Source organism: Alexandromys fortis, unplaced genomic scaffold (genome assembly GCF_014885135.2).
Source record: "Alexandromys fortis isolate MF-2015 unplaced genomic scaffold, M_Fortis_MF-2015_v1.1 scaffold_96, whole genome shotgun sequence".
Taxonomy (NCBI): domain Eukaryota; kingdom Metazoa; phylum Chordata; class Mammalia; order Rodentia; family Cricetidae; genus Alexandromys; species Alexandromys fortis.
The window spans coordinates 5,140,642-5,158,406 of record NW_026068053.1 but is presented as its reverse complement, the minus strand read 5'-3'; the positions used below and the strand labels follow the sequence as shown (position 1 = coordinate 5,158,406).

The 17,765-nt window shown below is 45.4% G+C and overlaps 2 protein-coding genes across 7 annotated transcripts in view; both read left to right on the top strand.

The window, feature by feature from the left end:
- Positions 1–3,799, top strand: part of Kdsr (3-ketodihydrosphingosine reductase) — a 55,838-nt gene extending 52,039 nt beyond the window's left edge. The window contains exons 10-11 of one of the 2 annotated variants that reach the window (XR_007588284.1): positions 10–1,761; positions 2,837–3,799. Coding sequence is in view for 1 of the 2 variants with exons in the window: in XM_050119759.1 (XP_049975716.1) it covers positions 10–39 (30 nt within the window). In the remaining variant the exon portion in view is untranslated. Of the gene's footprint in view, positions 1–9 lie in introns of both variants that reach the window. The other variant, XM_050119759.1, reaches the window with a different exon arrangement.
- Positions 3,800–3,946: 147 nt separating this feature from the next.
- The window catches only part of Bcl2 (BCL2 apoptosis regulator), a 174,060-nt gene continuing 160,241 nt past the window's right edge, over positions 3,947–17,765 (top strand). For 4 of the 5 annotated variants that reach the window (XR_007588285.1, XM_050119761.1, XM_050119765.1 and 1 more), the window contains exon 1: positions 3,947–4,944. Coding sequence is in view for 4 of the 5 variants with exons in the window: in XM_050119761.1 (XP_049975718.1) it covers positions 4,177–4,944 (768 nt within the window). In the remaining variant the exon portion in view is untranslated. Of the gene's footprint in view, positions 4,945–12,982; positions 15,888–17,765 lie in introns of those variants that run through there. The other variant, XM_050119762.1, reaches the window with a different exon arrangement.

Here is a 17,765-nt window from a genome sequence, read left to right as displayed (position 1 = left end):
CTTTTTCAGTTTCATACACTTGGGGAACTTTCACGTTGATCCTCAAGAGACCTTCCTGGGCAATGCTGTGAAGCGCCAAGCAGCAGGTGGTGAGCCTGGCAGTGCAGAGAATGACGAAGGGAAATTAGATGCTTGCTACAGCTCCATTCTCTGTCTTGGCCCCTTTTCCTTCTGGTAAGATGCAACCAGGCAGACATGGTAAAGGTTGGTCCCTGAACTCCTGAGAGGTAGAATCCACCTTGAGAAGTAAAAAGGTTATGGTACATTCGTCTAGAAGGTCTCAGTCACTTGTCCCCAGGCTGTTGATCAAGGCCAAGATGCCATAGAAGGACCCAGTTTGGGGAAACCCTTAGGTGAAAGTTTCTTTCTCTGGGAATAGAGATCCCTTTGTCCTGGCTGTCCCCTCTGCAGAAGTACAGCCACCACGCCCTGAGCCATGTCCTCTCGATTCCTCACTACAGCTCGAGGTATGAAGAGTGCAAACTCTTTCGATTCCTGTTAAGTAATTTGGGGGGTTAAGGCGTGAGGCCCCCTGAACTGTTTTCATAGAATAGCACCATTTCTCCTGTTTCCGTGAGAAAACATACCTCAGTGCCTCACTCCAGCACACACCTCATTTTCCGCTGTGCTGCCCCAAATCTGTGAAGAAGCAGGTCCCTTCATCCCTGAGGAGCAGACACGTGAGGGCACCTGTTCTCACAGGACAGAGGGTGTCTGGTGGCTAACAGGGTGAGACAAGTGACCCCCCCCAAATGTGATGGACTATATATAAAATGCACACACGCTTTGGGGGCTAAGAATGTAGCTCCCTTGGTACAGTGCTTGCCTAAAGAACATGAAGTCCAAATTTTAACCCCAACATCACACAAATGGGTCATTGTGCATACCTGTAATCTTAACACCTGTAGGTGGAGGCAGGGAAATTATTAAGTTCAGGTTTATCCTTTGTGACATAGCAAAGGCAAGGCCCACCTGGGCTACCTGAGCCTGGCCTCAAGCACAAGTCAATAAGGTGGAAGGGGGAGAGAAGACTTTACATGTCCTCTGACTTTACATGTGTGCCAGGGCACATGCTCCCCACCACCTCATACCGTGTACACACAGACTTAGAATGAGGAAAAGGTGATGTCTGAATGTGTCTTATTTCCATGACTATACTAATCCACCACACCTGTCCACCCCACACATGTCGTCTGTCCTTGACTCCTATGCAGCAGTCATCTGTGCTGGGAGAGAACAGCTTTTCTTGGCACTGTATTTATTTGTCCCCTTGATCGCCCCTCTTAACTGTTGATACCGGTGAAGGTATCTTCTGGGGTGAGGCCATCTCAGGCTGGCTGCTAGTCAGAGCTGAGGACTTTCGAAACCTTACCTGAGCCATGTTAGGATTATAGGTTTTCAGGGGGTGGGGATCCAGCCTCCACCCAGCACTAGGACTGTTGGCCAGAGGAAGAACAGTTACTGGATTATTCTAAAGCACTCTCTCAGTACATGCTGCTCTCCTCTCTTCTCTGGTCCAGAGAGTCAGGTCTGCCCTTGGCCACCAAGATAGGTTTACAGAGATGCAAGTTAAAAGGACCTGTGTGCTCATGAGGTGTTCTCTTTGGATACCTCCAGGGCGCTCAGCCTACCACTTGGGATTTACCTTGGCTGTTCTTTAACAAGCCAAGAAGCACCAGTGACCATCCGCTACCGGCAGACTTCAGCCTTTGAGAAGCATGCCCTGCTGGTTCTGGACTTCTGCCCTCCAACGGGTCTGAGGTACTCAGGCAGAAATTACACTGCTTTTGGTACCTGGACACAGAAACTCTAGGAAACAAACAATCTAACTTTGATTATTCTGATTATTTCGTTTGCAATTAATATATGGGAGATTGTACTAGGGATCACCTCTCTTCACCCAAGGGCAGCACACTGGTAGGTACCACTGTTCTGGGACCAGTAATCTCTGACCATTGAGAGCTGGTAACCTGATGTTTTTGTTTGTGTACACTACACCCATGGTTAGCTGAGGGTCTGTATGATTTTATACACATACTACATGTAGTTGTGTACACTATAAATAGTCTAATTGTAAATACACTACACACACGCTTAGAGTTGGCACCTGTGCACACACAAGGGTCCATGCATTTGTGCCCATAGTGCTTATGCAGTTAGAAAGGGTCCAGTATAGTGTGTGCACACTATACACAAAAAAGTCCATGGGACTGCCTACACATCACACACAGAAAAGGGCCATGTGACCATGCACATGCTGCACACAGAAAAGGGCCATGTGACTGTGCACATATTACAAGGCAGTTAGAAAAGGTCTATTTGATTGTGCACATGTACACAGATGATTAGAAAGGGTTCCTGGGACTGCACACAGAAAAGGTCCGTGGGACTGTACACTCACCACACCACAGAAAGGGGGACATGTGACTTGCATTACACATGCATTCATAAAAGGTCCAAGCAATTGTGCACACAGTCCACATTAGAAAAGATTCATGCAATTGTGTTATGCATAGGGTTAGAAAGGGTCCACGCGAGTTGCCACTTGCCCGGCCCTTGCTATGGGCGCGCCCACCCAGCAGCCAGTCCCACAGACCCGAAGAGGCCCCTCGCACACCCACCAAGCCGGCAGCACGGGAGGCCCGCGCCACCCACTGTCCCGAGCCCAGCGTAGCCCGCGGGTGGCCGCCACCCAGGCCAGTGTCCGCGCCCAGGCGCGCGCTCCCCGGGGCGGCCGCGGCGCCTTTAACCCGGGAGGCGGGCGGAGGCGGCGGGCGGGCGCTCAGAGGAGGGCTCTTTCTTTCTTCTTTTTTTGAATGAACATGACGTACTACAGGAAACCAGGCGCTCCAGCGGAGAATGAAGTAAGAGGCCGGGCCCCCAGCCCCGCGCCCGCCCCCTTCCTCCCCGGACCGCCCTCCCGCCCTGCGTCCGAGTCCCCGCCGAGCCGCCGCGGCCGCCACCGAGGTGCCCGGGCCCTCCCCGGCCGCAGCAGTCACCGCCGAGCCGGGTTCGCCGAGTGAGCGCGAGGACGCAACCGCCAGCGCCTCACGGAGCAGAGGAGGAGAAAGGGTGCGCAACCCGGAGGCGGGGTGCGCCGGTGGGGTGCAGCGGAAGAGGGGGCCGGGGGGGGGACTTCGTAGCAGTCATCCTTTTTAGGAAAAAGAGGGGGGGCAAACCCTCCCCCACCACCTTCTTCTCCCGCAGCGCACCACACACAGCGCGCGGGCTGCTCACTCGGCAACGGCGGCCCCGGCGCGTCTCTGCTTGTATTTATCAAGCTGCTCCCACCCCCCACCCCATTTTTCGGAAAACGTATTGGCCTTTCGGAGTTTAATCAGAAGAGGATTCTCGTCCCCGTTTCCCCCGCTCTTCCATCGTCCCCCTCGCGTGTCTCTGTCGTGGAGGGCTGAAGCAATCCGGTGGCTACCGATCCATGCCTGCGCTCGAGCGTGTGTGTGCGAGTGTAAATTGCCGAGGAGAGGGGGAAATCACAGGACTTCTGCAAATGCTGGACTGAAATTTGTAATTCATCTGCTGCCGCTGCTGCTTTTTTGGCAACGCTGTCGTGCTCTTGAAATCTCCGGTTGGAATTCCTACGGGTTAACATTTTCAGTGAAGCCTAAGTGTGGGGATGCAATCTGGAAACCCTCTTGATTTTTACTCCACCTAGCCCCCCACCTCCAACTACTGATTCATTGCAAGTTTCAAAGAAGCTTATACAAGGAGACTTTTGAAGATCAGTGGTGTCGTTGCCTTATGTATTTGTTTGGGTTTGACCAAAAAAAAAAAAAAGAAACTTGACAGAAGATCATGCCGTCCTTAAAAAATACAGTAAGTTTTTTGCACAGGAATTTGGTTTAATGTAACTTTCAACGGACGCATTTCAATTTTTCTTTTCTTTCTTTTTCTTTTTTTTACTTTAAATGCATTCGAACAAATTCAGTTTCCAGACAGTTTAATTCGTTCTCTTTAGCGTGTAACTTGTAGCGGATATGCCCTTCCTCCCCTGAGAATATAAAGGAGAACACACCTGATTTTAACTTGCTAGGTCGTCCCGCCCCTCACCTTTCAGCATTGCGGAGGAAGTAGAAGGATATTAACGCAGCTTAATAAATAATGTGCCTCATGAAATAAAGAGCCAAAAGGAATTTGAATAAAAATTTCCTGCATCTCATGCCAAGGGGGAAACACCAGAATCAAGTGTTCCGCGTGACTGAAGGCACCCCCTCATCCAGGAATGCAAAAGCACATCCAATAAAAGAACTGGATTATAACTATCCTTTTTTTCTTTTTTTCTTTTGGGGCCGTGGGGCGGGAGTCGGGACGAGACGTGCTGTTGGTACCTGCAGCTTTTTTGGGGGAAGGATGGCGCAAGCCGGGAGAACAGGGTATGATAACCGGGAGATCGTGATGAAGTATATCCATTATAAACTGTCACAGAGGGGCTACGAGTGGGATGCGGGAGATGTGGACGCCGTGCCCCCGGGAGCCGCCCCCACCGCTGGCATCTTCTCCTTTCAGCCTGAAAGCAACCCCACGCCCGCTGTGCACTGGGACATGGCTGCCAGGACGTCGCCACTAAGGCCCATAGTCGCCACCGCTGGGCCTGCGCTCAGCCCGGTGCCACCTGTGGTCCACCTGACCCTCCGCCGGGCTGGGGATGACTTCTCCCGTCGCTACCGTCGCGACTTCGCGGAGATGTCCAGTCAGCTGCACCTGACGCCCTTCACCGCGAGGGGACGCTTTGCTACGGTGGTGGAGGAACTCTTCAGGGATGGGGTGAACTGGGGGAGGATTGTGGCCTTCTTTGAGTTCGGTGGGGTCATGTGTGTGGAGAGCGTCAACAGGGAGATGTCACCCCTGGTGGACAACATCGCCCTGTGGATGACTGAGTACCTGAACCGGCATCTGCACAACTGGATCCAGGATAACGGAGGCTGGGTAGGTGCATGTCTGGCTGAAACTAGTTTGGGCTTTGCTCTTAAGACTGAGATGCAGAGGTTGGGGGTGAGTGGATCCTGGGTCAAAGTAAGCTATGGAGCGAATGAAATAAAATCAAGTTTGTAGCTTTGCTACCCGAGCCCCTGCCTCTGGTTAGATCCCACCCTGCCAACACTATGCTAGCTCCTGCCCGCAGGCTGTGAAAGAGCAAAGGTCCAGCTTTTTTGATCCAGTAGGATTTGGAGCTAAACCATATCCCTTCACTGACTCCCAGCATTACTTAAAGTCGGAGTAGCTTGTTGCAGATGTGTGGGGTTCTGTGTAGGAGCCAGACCTCCAGCCTTCTCCCTTGACCTGCGTATCCTTAGCTCCTCTGGCGAACTAATGACTGAGAGGGTCCAACTAGTCAAACAGGCTCCACCAGAGGACGCAGGCATACCTTTTCTGACTCACTTGGGAACATTTTCCCAAAGAAAAACAATACAGCCCCCTTTCCTGGAAATTATAGCTAAGCTTGTAACAAGGTAAGCTGGCATGCATGGATGTTTGTGGACTCCAGTCTGCGCCAGAGTCCCACTGGGCATGGTGTGTGTGCACCCTGGAGGACAGGCTGTGGGTGTTCTTTCCGTCGGCTAGTCTGCAGGGGCTCCAGACTGCGCGCTGTAACACACATGATTCAGAAGCTTACATCCATTTTAATATCCTTTACTTATTTCTACATACAATCTACATTGTTTTGCGATCTCCACTGCTGAGTGGACTTGCATCTAGGGTGTCTGCGGAAGAAATAATAACACCTAGCTGAAGAGTGTCTGGCCCTGACTTAAGTTGAAATTATTAGTATCCATAGCTTTGATGAGCATCTATGGAGTGATAATTTTCTGATATCTTGGGAAATCAAACTTCCATTATTTTACCATGAGATTTAAGCTTTTTCCTGGTTCCGGACAGGGGCGTAGGGAGCAGACTCAGGCTTGTTACACCTAAAAGAATTAAGTTACAAAAAAAGTCAGCAATCATTGTCTGACATTTTTTAAAGACTTTGTTTTAATGAAAAAGATTTTCATTTTAGTCTTGCCTTGGAGAGTCTCAGGAGAACGACTAACTTTTTAGAGCACCTAACAGGAGCAAAAAGTCTATACTTGACTATAAGTGAATCAAATATCTAGAAACATTATGTTTTTACTACAATTTGCAAGATGTGCTAATATTTATGGCCCCAAACAGAAAAAGCCAAGAAAAATAGATGATTGATGTGAACATCTGATCTTATTTGGCCAAAGTTGACAAAATATTGTTGGCACGGTTCAAGACTTAAAAGTAAAATTAACTGAAATATCCAAGTTTACGTGCCTGAAAATTCACATGTTCTTTGTAAATCGCTCATTTGTTGGCATCCCATGTGATCAGATTGTTGGCTGAAGGGTGAGAACTGAGCTTGTTAGATGTTTAGTTAAGTAGGTGGTTGGTAGTTCAGCCTCTGTAATGGGGACTTCAGGCTCCAGAAGAAGCCTTCTAAAGCCAAAGTAAAACAATTTAATGGTTTTGTTATTTCATATTTTTATGAAAAAAAAATCTGTTTCTCTCTTCTTGAAGGAAAATCAAGGCAGTAAGTGTGTGTGGTCTTGACTATCGGGCTAAAAGTGTGGGAAGCAGGACCGTCTGCTTCTGGGGGAGCTTCAGAAGCAGCCTGACCTCTGTTGTCAGGTTGCAGTGTGTTGACGAGGCAGACGACTGAGGTTTCTTTTTAAATGAAGCATCTCTTTTTTCTGTGTTCTTCATCAAGTTTTTGTTGTAGGGCCTATCTTTGTGGTCCGCAGGTATCTGAGGTTGATAAACGCATAGACTTCATGTTATGAAGCCAAACCACAATGGCATACTGGAAGAGATGATAAAAACTTTTTTTGACAAAGCCTCTTATAGCAAACATAAGTCACAGAGAACCACAAATGGCTGATGGTAAAAGAAAATGTCTAATAGTTTCCAGAGCAACCATAAATGGATGACTATGCCGGAAAAGAACGGAATTGGCAAGAAAAGACTATGTATCAGAAAATAGAATCATATGTAAACATTTTGGAATAAAAGTGGTAGCAATTGAGAGTTTGTAGTGATTGGTCTATCAGCCTATGGTTTCAGATGTGTCTTATTAACTTGAATTTTTGTTTTAGGCATTTAGCGTATAGATTTCCCTTTAACCTTATATTAGGATTGTATCTCTAGTATGTTGCACATGGCGGTGATCTTTTAATAACAATAGCTAAGTTTCAGCAGATAGCCTGTTTTCTTGATGTGAGAAAATGATGGGAATGGTGGGAATAACTTCCCGTGGTCATTTACAGACACTTTAGACTTGAAATTATTTTCTGTCTTCTGCTTCAAAGGCAGAGTGCTCCAACGCTGGGGAAGACTGTGTTCCATGTTCCATTACAGAGAAAACAGTCCTTGGAAGGACCAGCTCCTGCTAGAGAATCCCAGAACCTACAAATTAAGTAAAAACTAAAGAAATAATTGGATATAAGGCAGAATATGGCTTATACCCAGGTCTGAATAAGGCTTGCATGCTGTCCAGAGAAAGGCAAGAAAGTTAGAAAAAGGAGCTGGCAACTATTCTAGAAAATAAGCCCTGGGACCTTCTTGGGTGGAGACTCTCAGGCTCCAGCCTAGTGCCACTGAGTCAGAACCTTGGGTTTCTCTGTGCATTAAAGTCAGAGCTGCTGACTGCTATGCCTGATGCTTTCCAGATGCGGGTGGGTTTTTTGTTTCTTTGTTTGTTTTTGTTTTGTTTTTTTGAAGGATTAATCTTGTGACAGATTCTGTAGACCTCTTTCCAGTGGTCCACGTGCAGAATGTTGCCTGGAATCTTGTTTCCCAGATGCCCACTGCAGCAGTCTGACCCCCAGAAGAAGCAGAGAATGGGGGGAGGGAGTTAAATAATCGCAGCTCTGCTGCTCTCAAGAACGTTCATCACGGTGATGAACGCAGTGAGTTTGCGTTGGCATTTGCATTTGCATTGGCCTCGTTAAAGTGAGGTAGCTTTTCTTTGCCAACTAAAGGGAACTCATTTCTGTGTACCCAGTAGATATCAGCTTCCTTTTTATTAGGTAGTTAGTAAGAAGTTTCCCCTTTCTGAATACAGTTCACATCCACCAAAACATTTGGCTAACTGAAAGCATTGCCCTTCTCATGACAGTGGGTGAACTACATGAAAGAACACCATTTTTCTCGTGGCCACTATCAACTGCCATGGTCAATTTTGGCAGCAAAATGATAGGATTAAAAATAGCATTATGATGATCCAGTCTTAAATAATACATTCCCTGATGAGCGTTCCTTGGGAAACTGTGTATCTCTGACTGCTAGAGATCCCATGACCACTTTCAATAATTTATTTTGTACAAAAAAAAAAAAGCCCCTCATGTTATTGGTCTTAGAGATTTGGGTCATGTGCTGTTTCTGGAATTTCATGCACAAGAGTTCACTTAGTTCTCTTTTCTGTGTTGGAGTTTTTGTTGCTATTCAGTATCAACTGAAAACATTTCTTCTGTGTGTCCTATTCTTATAGTTGTGATTTCTAAAAGGAGCATATTGTTCATTTAACAACCTTTGATTGAACTGTTACATGTCATATTGTTTAAACTCCAGAGGACACAGTTAGCTATCACATAACAGAAATCCACAGACGGAGTGGGGGGAAGCAAACTCAATTCTTGCCGTTCTTTTTTTAATTTTTCCTCTTCTTCTTGTCCTTGTCCTGTTTTGTGTCTTGGAGGGATGATGAATCCACAAAAGAAACGCGTGGCTGGGTCTTTGAGTTGTCACTGCAGAGGGTCTCCTACACTTCTGTGTCACGTAGCAGGTTAGCAAAGCAGGAAACAACACTGTCTTTGTTGTATACAAGTATGAAGTCCCCCCCCCCCCAGAGGTTTCTTGGGAGTCAAAGATTCTGCTCAGCCTTTTTAAGGTAATCTGATATATTACCTTTTTCAGGTATGGCAGTGACCTTCCAATCTGGTCTCCCTGGCCCCTCAGACGACTCAGTGAGACCACTCAGTGAGTTCAGATCCCTATGAAGTGTGTCTCTCGTTAGTCGTAGCGTAATTCAAACATGTGTACTTAACGGCTAAGCAGGTGAAAAACTGTTCAAGGACTGGGTTTCCAGCAGACAAGATGTCAAGTTTCATGTGTGCCAGGCCCTAGATTAGGTTGGGCATCGGGGAAGGAAAGCTAACCTAACCTGTATAAATCACAAGCTAGGTCTTCCTGTGTCTTAGTGAACATGTAGTGACCAGGAGCCCTATAAGCAAGAACCTGGACTTAGAAAGAAAAAGACAAATATGTTGTTTTGCATGTGCTTCAGCTCGAACTTAAAGTTGTTTCTAGTTACATGCTTGTTCATGTGTGCATTGGGCTGATTTAAATAAGGGACCAAATGCAGATAATTAAAGAAACTATTCCACATAGATATAGGATTAAGAGAACTGAAAGGTTGGGGAGGTCCCTTTTTAAGCAGTAATCCACTAAACACTGTTTATGAACATTGAGTAGACTACAGCTTTAAAGAATTTCATTAAAGAGTTTTAAGGAAAAGACAATCAAAGATTGCTCTAATTAGAACACAGTATTTTGAATAAATGTCTTCAATAATTCTTTCTCATACACAGAAAGATAGAAGAACATTTTGAACCAGACTAGAGACTCCCTCCCACCCCCAACTCCAGCCTTTTTGCTTTGGTTTCAGTCCGAATACTATGCTGTTATCAGATGTTTCTCTTCTGAAACATGATGCACAATTTACAGGAATTTGTACTCCACTCTCACTGCGTTCCTTAGCAACAACAAATGGTACCCGTGGTCCTCTTTCCTTAAATGCAGATGGGGAAGGTTTTAACATGAAACAGTTCTTTTCCTTCTCATAAGGTCTTCTGCAGGTGACGCTTCTGACAGGGCCAGTTGTGTATAGTACCAGCACTGACCTCCAGTGGGGTTCTGTGTCTTCTCACAGGTACCCCATGTATAGCTCCTTGTCACCAAACAGCAGTTGAAGGGTAGAATGACATGGAGAATATGGCATTGTATCTAGAGTCTTCCAGGAGGTAGAAGTAGTGAAATTTCCCTAAAGCCACTGTACAGTTCACCAGAGTCTGATCTTGCCACAGTCAGCGAGGCAGGCAAGGATTCTGTTTGACAGGTGCTGTTCCTCCCCTCCAGAGATCATGACATTCACCTCCAAGCAGAGAAGAGCATCAGCTGCCATAGTTCTTACTTGCTGGGATCCCTGCTGTGGGCAATTCCAGTGGACTATTGAGCTTTTCATATGCCTTGACTACCCAAAGTAGGTTACCTATTGTAAAGACTGCTTCCCCAAACCCACCCTCCAACGTGTTTGAAAGGGAACCCTGCTGCCGTCGGTGCTGTGCTTGGGTGACCCAGCACATTCCCTGAGGATGTTGACCATGGAAGTGAGCCCCACTGCCTTTGCACATCGCATGTGGAGCACAGACTTCAACAGCGAATGATCAGGAAGTGTTGCATTTCTCTTCTGCTGTTTTTTTGCCTTTTAGATTTTGGGACAAGAAAGTATTCCCTTTTTAGTTAATAATCTGCTCTCTGGGGTTTCTGCACATGAGTCAGAAGCTTATGACTGACTCCCTCCGCTCTTTATTACGTCTCCTGAAAACAACTGGAGAGCCCACTGTGTCAGGAGCAGCTTTAATTTTTCAAAGGGGGATTTTTTTTCCCATTGAGGCCAATATGTCTTTTCCTGTGACAGTTCCAATTACTATATTTCTCTATTTTAAGCTATCAGAAAGATAGTTAGGCTGCGAGAGAACAATGGAGAATTTCCAGGTGTTGATGGATAGTGCCCCACACAGGTCTGTGTTGCAGCTTGTGTTTTGTTGTCTCTGTCCAGCTTCCATAATAGACAGCCAAGACTTGCACTTTGCAGCATGGTGAATTTTATATCTATGTTATGAAGTCTGAAATTGAATTGCAGCCAACCCTTCACCTCTCAGCTACATATGAAATTTTCAAAAAAGATGGGACAAATTCTTAGTTCTCTTAATTCCATACTTATCTAGTATATAATACACATCCTTATTACCGTTAGGACAGAAATAATGTCAACTGAGAATTGTATCATCAACTGTACATGCTGATTTATCACTTAGTGTGGGGGCAAATAGTTCCATATAGGATGGTAGCTTTGGCACTTCTAAGTTCAAAGCTCCAGAGCTATCCCTAGGTATTTCCTTTCTGGATTCTTGCTGGCATTTTTCTTCTTCTGTTTTTTCACTGAAAACACAGAGAAGAGGTTTGAAAGTATTTTATAACAAAATTATAAGTATATAGAAGCAGAGCCACTTACTGAACATTGAAATGGCAACAGCACAAGAGTACTTATCTGAGAAAACATTAAGAGAAATGAATGGCTGCCCATGAACTGTAATGTTACGTTCCCGGTATCTGGGATAATGGTGGGCGTACAAGGATTTAAAGGATGTTGTTATTTAGGAAAACATACATACTAACCTCTTTGTTTTCACAGAGAAAAACATTTATTGGACTCTAAATATAAAAATCTCAGTGCTAGGTGTCTGTTTAGTAAGTGTTTTAAAGCACAGACATTCAGGCTGGGGCAAATCTGAAGTAGCCACAGTCCTTGCCATTTTAGCTGACAGAGTTAGAAGGAACCTCATGGGACATAGATGGTTCCATGTGGGGGACAGTTTTGAAACAGAGAGATGGGGAGGGAATGTTTAAGGCAGTGGGACCCGGAGCTGTCAAGCCGGTGGATGTGTGAGGCCTCTAGAGAACTGGGAGACCTGGCTCGATTAAAGCGTCACGAGCATCGCGGAAGAGCTTATCCTCCCAAACGAAGAGAGTTGTAGTTAACTTGACAGATGTTGAAAGGATCCTGAGACAGAGCAGGATGTGTATGTTGAGAAGACTGATGATGGTTGAGGCTAGACCAGAGAGACCAGGTAGGAGTATGAACTACATTAATGGGAATGGGGGTGTGTAAAAGGCTGGGTAGATGGGAATTGTGAAGACAGGACAAAAGCTTGGGATTCTGTGAAGAATGAAGGACAGGAAGAATTAGGGGACTTGAGGTGTATACCCCTGGCTAAAACAAAACAAAAGCCAGTCTTCTAAAGAATGGCAGCCTGCTTGTCATGACAGGTAAATGTAACGAGTTTGACTTTAGTCTCTTTCATCCTTGGGCCCTCATGAGGCTGTTCAAGTGGAAGAGCCAAGTAAGCAGAGAGACCTAAGGATCAGACACTCAAGGGAAAAATTACTTGCCTTTATGCCTAAGCTATGTGGTTTAGGGGAGCTCCATTGCTCCCCTCATTCACCAAAGTGGCCCTGAGTACTATACTGAATCCACCATCCTTGGTTACTGTTGCTCACACACCAGCTTTTCCCAGCAGTCTTCGGCTGCGATCAGCCCAAAGGTTTGCTTTTCTGAGTTTGCCTCCCACTCACAAACAGTAATTGAACATGAGCTTAACTAGTGTTGCCTGCTGGCTGCGTAGGCCTCCATTTATGATCTAAATTCAAGGGACTTTGGGAGTCTCTGGAACTCCTGTGTGAACTGATTTATCCTATTAAATTCAAGATGGAATCTTGCATATATAAGTAATAAGTGTTTTCTAATAAAGAGTCGGTTTATGAAATGAATGAATTAATACAATTATATGTTAAGGGCACTTTGGGTGTTTAAGTTATTCTAATCAGATAGTGTTGTCTTAGTCTCTTAACGAGTGATCTGTGCCCAACTGTCACATTCTACTTGTTAATTAATATTTATTAGACACAAAAGAAGAAAGCATACCAATGGTTTCCTTGTTATTTTTTCTTCAAATTAAGAGAGTATATCATAAAGATAGAATTTCTTGATTTTGCATTATACGTTCATCAGATATTATTCTTCCAGTGCTGACGTTGCTGGTGGTCACATTCTGTTTATACAAAGTGTTGCGCACACAGAATACAGGCCTGTACCTTCTTTCTTTGTCCTCTCATGTTTCAGATCTACCCCAGACTTGAAGGTCTTGATGTATGAAATTATTCATCACCTTATCATTAAAGGAGGCAAGGATTGAGCAAGGTTCTCACAGAAGAAGCAAGGTGGATTTTAGCCCTATCAGTGTGTAGCTCAGATATTAAGAGAATTGGAACGAAGCCACGAAGATAAATGATCTTCTCCGATAAAATCAAGCAGCCTGCTGAAGCTGGAAGTCAGTTCAGGTCAAGGAAGATGAGAGACTTAAGATTTCATTTCTAAAGACACTGACCAATAGGAAGAGCAACAGGGCAGTCACCAATAACACTAGCCCAGTAGCTTTGGCTACATTTGTGTTCTGGTTCAAACAGTCTCACAGCCTATCTGTGGTTCTGGAGCCCTCATCTCTGGCATAATGCCAGCGTAAAGCCTTGCTGCTCATTGTGTGTCATCCGTTTGAGAAAGATCATATGATTTGTTTACTTGTAATGAAGGTTGACCATGCTTCTCCAGGGGCTTTTAAAGCGATGGATGTGTCAACTTGCAGATTTGTCCCCATGAATGAAACCACAAACAAATTCTCTTCTGTCTCCCCACCCCCTCCCTGCCTTCTTCTAAGGCCATCTGTGCCTCGTTTCCATTGCCAGCCCCTCTTCAAGTGGCTTATCTTTGAGTGAATTCAGAAACTTCAAATTATAAAGGACACCCAGATAATTGGCCTGGTCTCCAAACTATCTGTCCCCTGAACAGCTGCCAGATTCCTTCTTAATGAATACGTCCACTGACAGAGAGATGTGGAGCTCGCCCACATCCGTGAGAAAATGAGCTCCCCTGCTCTGCAACAGCTTGCAGCACAGGGGAAGCAATGACAGCCATTGCAAAGTTCTCTTTGAATGTAGTTTTCTTTCCCATAAATGATACTTTGAGAATACAGTTAAGGGTTATTAGTTTTCTGTTTCATGGTTGGCCTGTGTGTGAGAATAACACAAGCTGTCACTGCAAATCAGTAGCTTTATCTGGTTAATGTGAGTGTTTAATATTTGGCTTGATTAAAAATTAACCGATTAAAGTCCGTGTCATTGGAATCTGAAAATGCCTTTTGTAAGGAATATTTCAAGGGCATGACCAATGAGTAAATTACACTTAAATTATGGGAAATTGAGGGGAGGGGTAATGTGGATGGAAACATTTGACTTTGTCTTAAAACCTCTGCATGTTTGGTATGGTAAAATGTTGGAAAGGACTGCCCTGGTTGTCGTTGTTAAGGACCAACTTGCAGTATTACATTTGGCTTTAAGTGAACAATTTTTAATTGGTCATATAATTACTGGAACACAGAACAGTAAATTGACTATTAATTTATATGACTTCTTCACAATGTACTGTATTAATAATGTTTGTGTAACAGAAATGACTCAGGGAGGAGATTTTTGGAGCTCATGGTTTTAGAGGGTTCGATTTGTGATTGCTTGGCCCCAGGTGCTTGGATAGAGCATCATGGTGTGGAGAGTATGTAGTGGATGCTAGTCTTACCCGATGGGGGTGTGGGCAGGGATGAGCTAACCCCAAGAGCTGGCCCATATTGTCGACTTCCTCTAACTAGGGTCCACCTGCTCAAGTTTTCAGATAGGGACTAAGCCTTTAAAATGTGAGCCTGAGACTGAAGAGATGACTTTGTGGTTAAGAGCACTAGCTTACCCTTCCAGAACTTGGCTTAATTCCTAGCACCTACATGGTGTCCAACAACTGTCTGTATTTCCAGTTCCAGTCGGTCTGATAGCTCTCTGGGCTTCCTTCAGAACTGGGCATGCAGGTGGTACACAAACATAAAGCAGGCAAAGCATTCATACACACATCAAATAATAAAGTAAAAAATGTGGGCCTATGGGGAATGTGTCATATTGATTTATAAATGATAGCACAAATATATGGGCCAGGTCTGGAGCAAGGTGGTCTGAAGTTCAGTCCACGTCTTGTAGGGCTCCAGAATCAGCCAGAGCTGAGGGAGGAGAGGGCCGGCATGGCAGAGGCAGGCGTTTGTTAGGCCAGGAAGAGGTTCCCAGCCTGAAGGAGGAGCATAGTTAGCCCACTGAAGAGCGCAGTGTGTGAGCAGCTGACACAGGGTGTGTGGACTGAAGAGTATAGCCTGACTGGATCAGAGAACACCAGGCAGTGTGATCAGAGGAGAATGCTGGGAACACGCCACACCGGCCAGTCTGAGACCTTCTGGCAGCTGGTGCTGCTGAGACCGGGGCAGGAATGAATGTTCCTGACCTAGGGAACCGCAGTGTGGATGCCAGGAACGGACTGTTTTGTCTTAGGAGTGGGACAGGAGGCAGGGGTTATCTAGGAAGATGTGGCGGTGTGCTAAACATTTCAAGTATCACTCATTTTCTTTTTGCGCTGTAGTGGCTTCCCCCAGTAACTATTTCCAGAACATTGTGGCGAGTGTTTAGTTGTTTATGAGTTCACCCGCCCCCCAGCTCACTCTCTTAAACCGACATTGTCTTCTATGGCTACAATTCACAATGGAATAACCCTTAAAAGGTCAGTTAAGAAATCTTTTTTTGAAGAAAGTTCAGTTATGAAAGGCAGCTGTCATAGAATCTTTCCTCAGGTGAAACAGGAACCAAAACTGTTCTGTGGAGTCCCCGTGTGGGCCTAAGAAAGGCAGGTACAGCAGTCTGCCTTCCCTGTGGATTCCAGACCCACACTTCCTGCATCTCCAGACATACCTTCCAGTAGTGCTTTAGAAGCAGGAAGCTATGGAGGTGGTGCTCTTGGCATCCAGGAGATCCACCTGCCTCCTAAGACACCAGATTGCTCAACAGGAATTTGATCAAACCTATTTAATTCTGAAATTTTGTATTCTCTACTGCTCTCTATTGAGAAAAATTCAAAAAAATTAAAATGTGGCTTAATGATATCATGTATATTAAACACACACACACACACACACACACACACACACACATGCACGCACACACAAGCACACAATAAAATTCAGTCTCTTGCTTCTGGTTATTTCCCCTCCCATGATTCTGTGCTTGTAAAGTATGTTTTGTGCTTGCTGCAGAGGGAAAGCTACATGTTTCCCATTTGATGTTCATACATGAACTCAAGACCCTGTGGGGACTTATGAGCCAGGCTGTCTTGGACATGTAGCTCCTAAAAGAACAGTCTTTCCGGGCAGTGGTGGCGTTCGCCTTTAATCCCCACACTCAGAAGGCAGAGGCAGGTGGATCTCTGTGAGGTGGAGGCCAGCCTGGTCTACAGAGCTAGTCCCAGGACAGGCTCCAAAGCTACAGAGAAACCCTGTCTCGAAACAAAAAAACAAAAAGAACAGTCCTAAAAGACTAATAGGAGACATCTGCAATACCCCGTGATACAATACTGTAAACTACCCACCCTGTCAACAATACCCCATGATACAATACTGTAAACTACCCACCCACCCTGTCAACAATACCCCATGATACAATACTGTAAACTGCCCACCCACCCTGTGGACACAGAGTGGAACCCGGTGATTACTAAGATGACAGCTCCTGGTTGTCACTACATAACCAGCAATTGTGCTCTTTTATTTACTTTTAAAAATGGGCTCCTTCTAGGTAAATAGTAAAAAATGGGCAAACATTCATTAAATTACAAACAAAATGGTGGCGCTTTTATCCTTAGGGTCACACTGAAGTGCACGCTGACCGCTCACTCAGCAAGCATGCATGGGCTTAGTGCAGGACCTTAGTGCTTGCCCAGTGACCTGAGGGTTCTGGCAAACAGTTCTTACTGTCGGGTGTGGTAACTCATTCTGCAATCCCAGTACTCAAGAGCCTGAGACTGGAGGATTGAAGGCAGTTAAAGGTCAGTCTGGTCTTGTGGTACAGTACTTGAGAGAAGCAAAGGCATACAGGTCTCTTTTGATTTGAGGTTGGCCAGCCTGGTTTACATAGTGAGCCCAGAACAGCCAGAGAGTCACACAGTGACACCTTGGTCTCAAACGACAAAGCAAAATAAATTGTGTACCAGGCAGAGCTGTCACAGAAAACACAGTAGTCAGGGGCTCGTTCTCTACCCCTTGAGTCCTACGGTGTGGGGCCATCCGAGCAGTAACTGGGGAGCTAGCAGAACAGAAAGAGGGCTGCAGAGGGACAAAGGCTGTGTGAGGGTGAACTCGGGTGTTGTGGGGTGTTGCTGCAGTGCACACAGCAAAGGATGAAGGCTTCTGTCCACCAGCACCAGATTTAGTGCTCTGTCCTTACATCTACCGTCAGTTTGAAGCCAGTTGCTCTATGGCATTAATTAGAGATACTATTTTTGGATCATGTACTTTGAGCACCTCTCCACTTAGGAATCTCCGATTCCTCTCTCCCCTTTGTATTTATTGTAGCACTGGCCAATGGCCTGGGTTTTAAGAAGCAGGAAGGAAGGAAGACAAGCCTTTATTGAACCCCTTAAGTGCCAGACTCCAGGTTTAACCTCAGACACCCCCCAGAGTGGGAAGCAGCATCATACCCACAGAAAGCCAAGTGACTTCTCCCACTTCTCAGCAAGCCCAGCTCTTACATCCAGGCAACCCCACTGGTAATTAATTTCCTGGAACATAAAGAAAAATTTAAACGTTTAAACAGAGACCAATTAAAATGACAAATTGATACATGTGGGGTTTTGTTGTGTTTTATTTTCTTTAGGAAGCCACTCAGTCACCTGTATTTCAGTTACAAGGAGATGAAATCTGGGTTCTAAACAGTCTGTCTTTCTTTCTTTCTTTCTTTCTTTCTTTCTTTCTTTCTTTCTTTCTTTCTTTCTT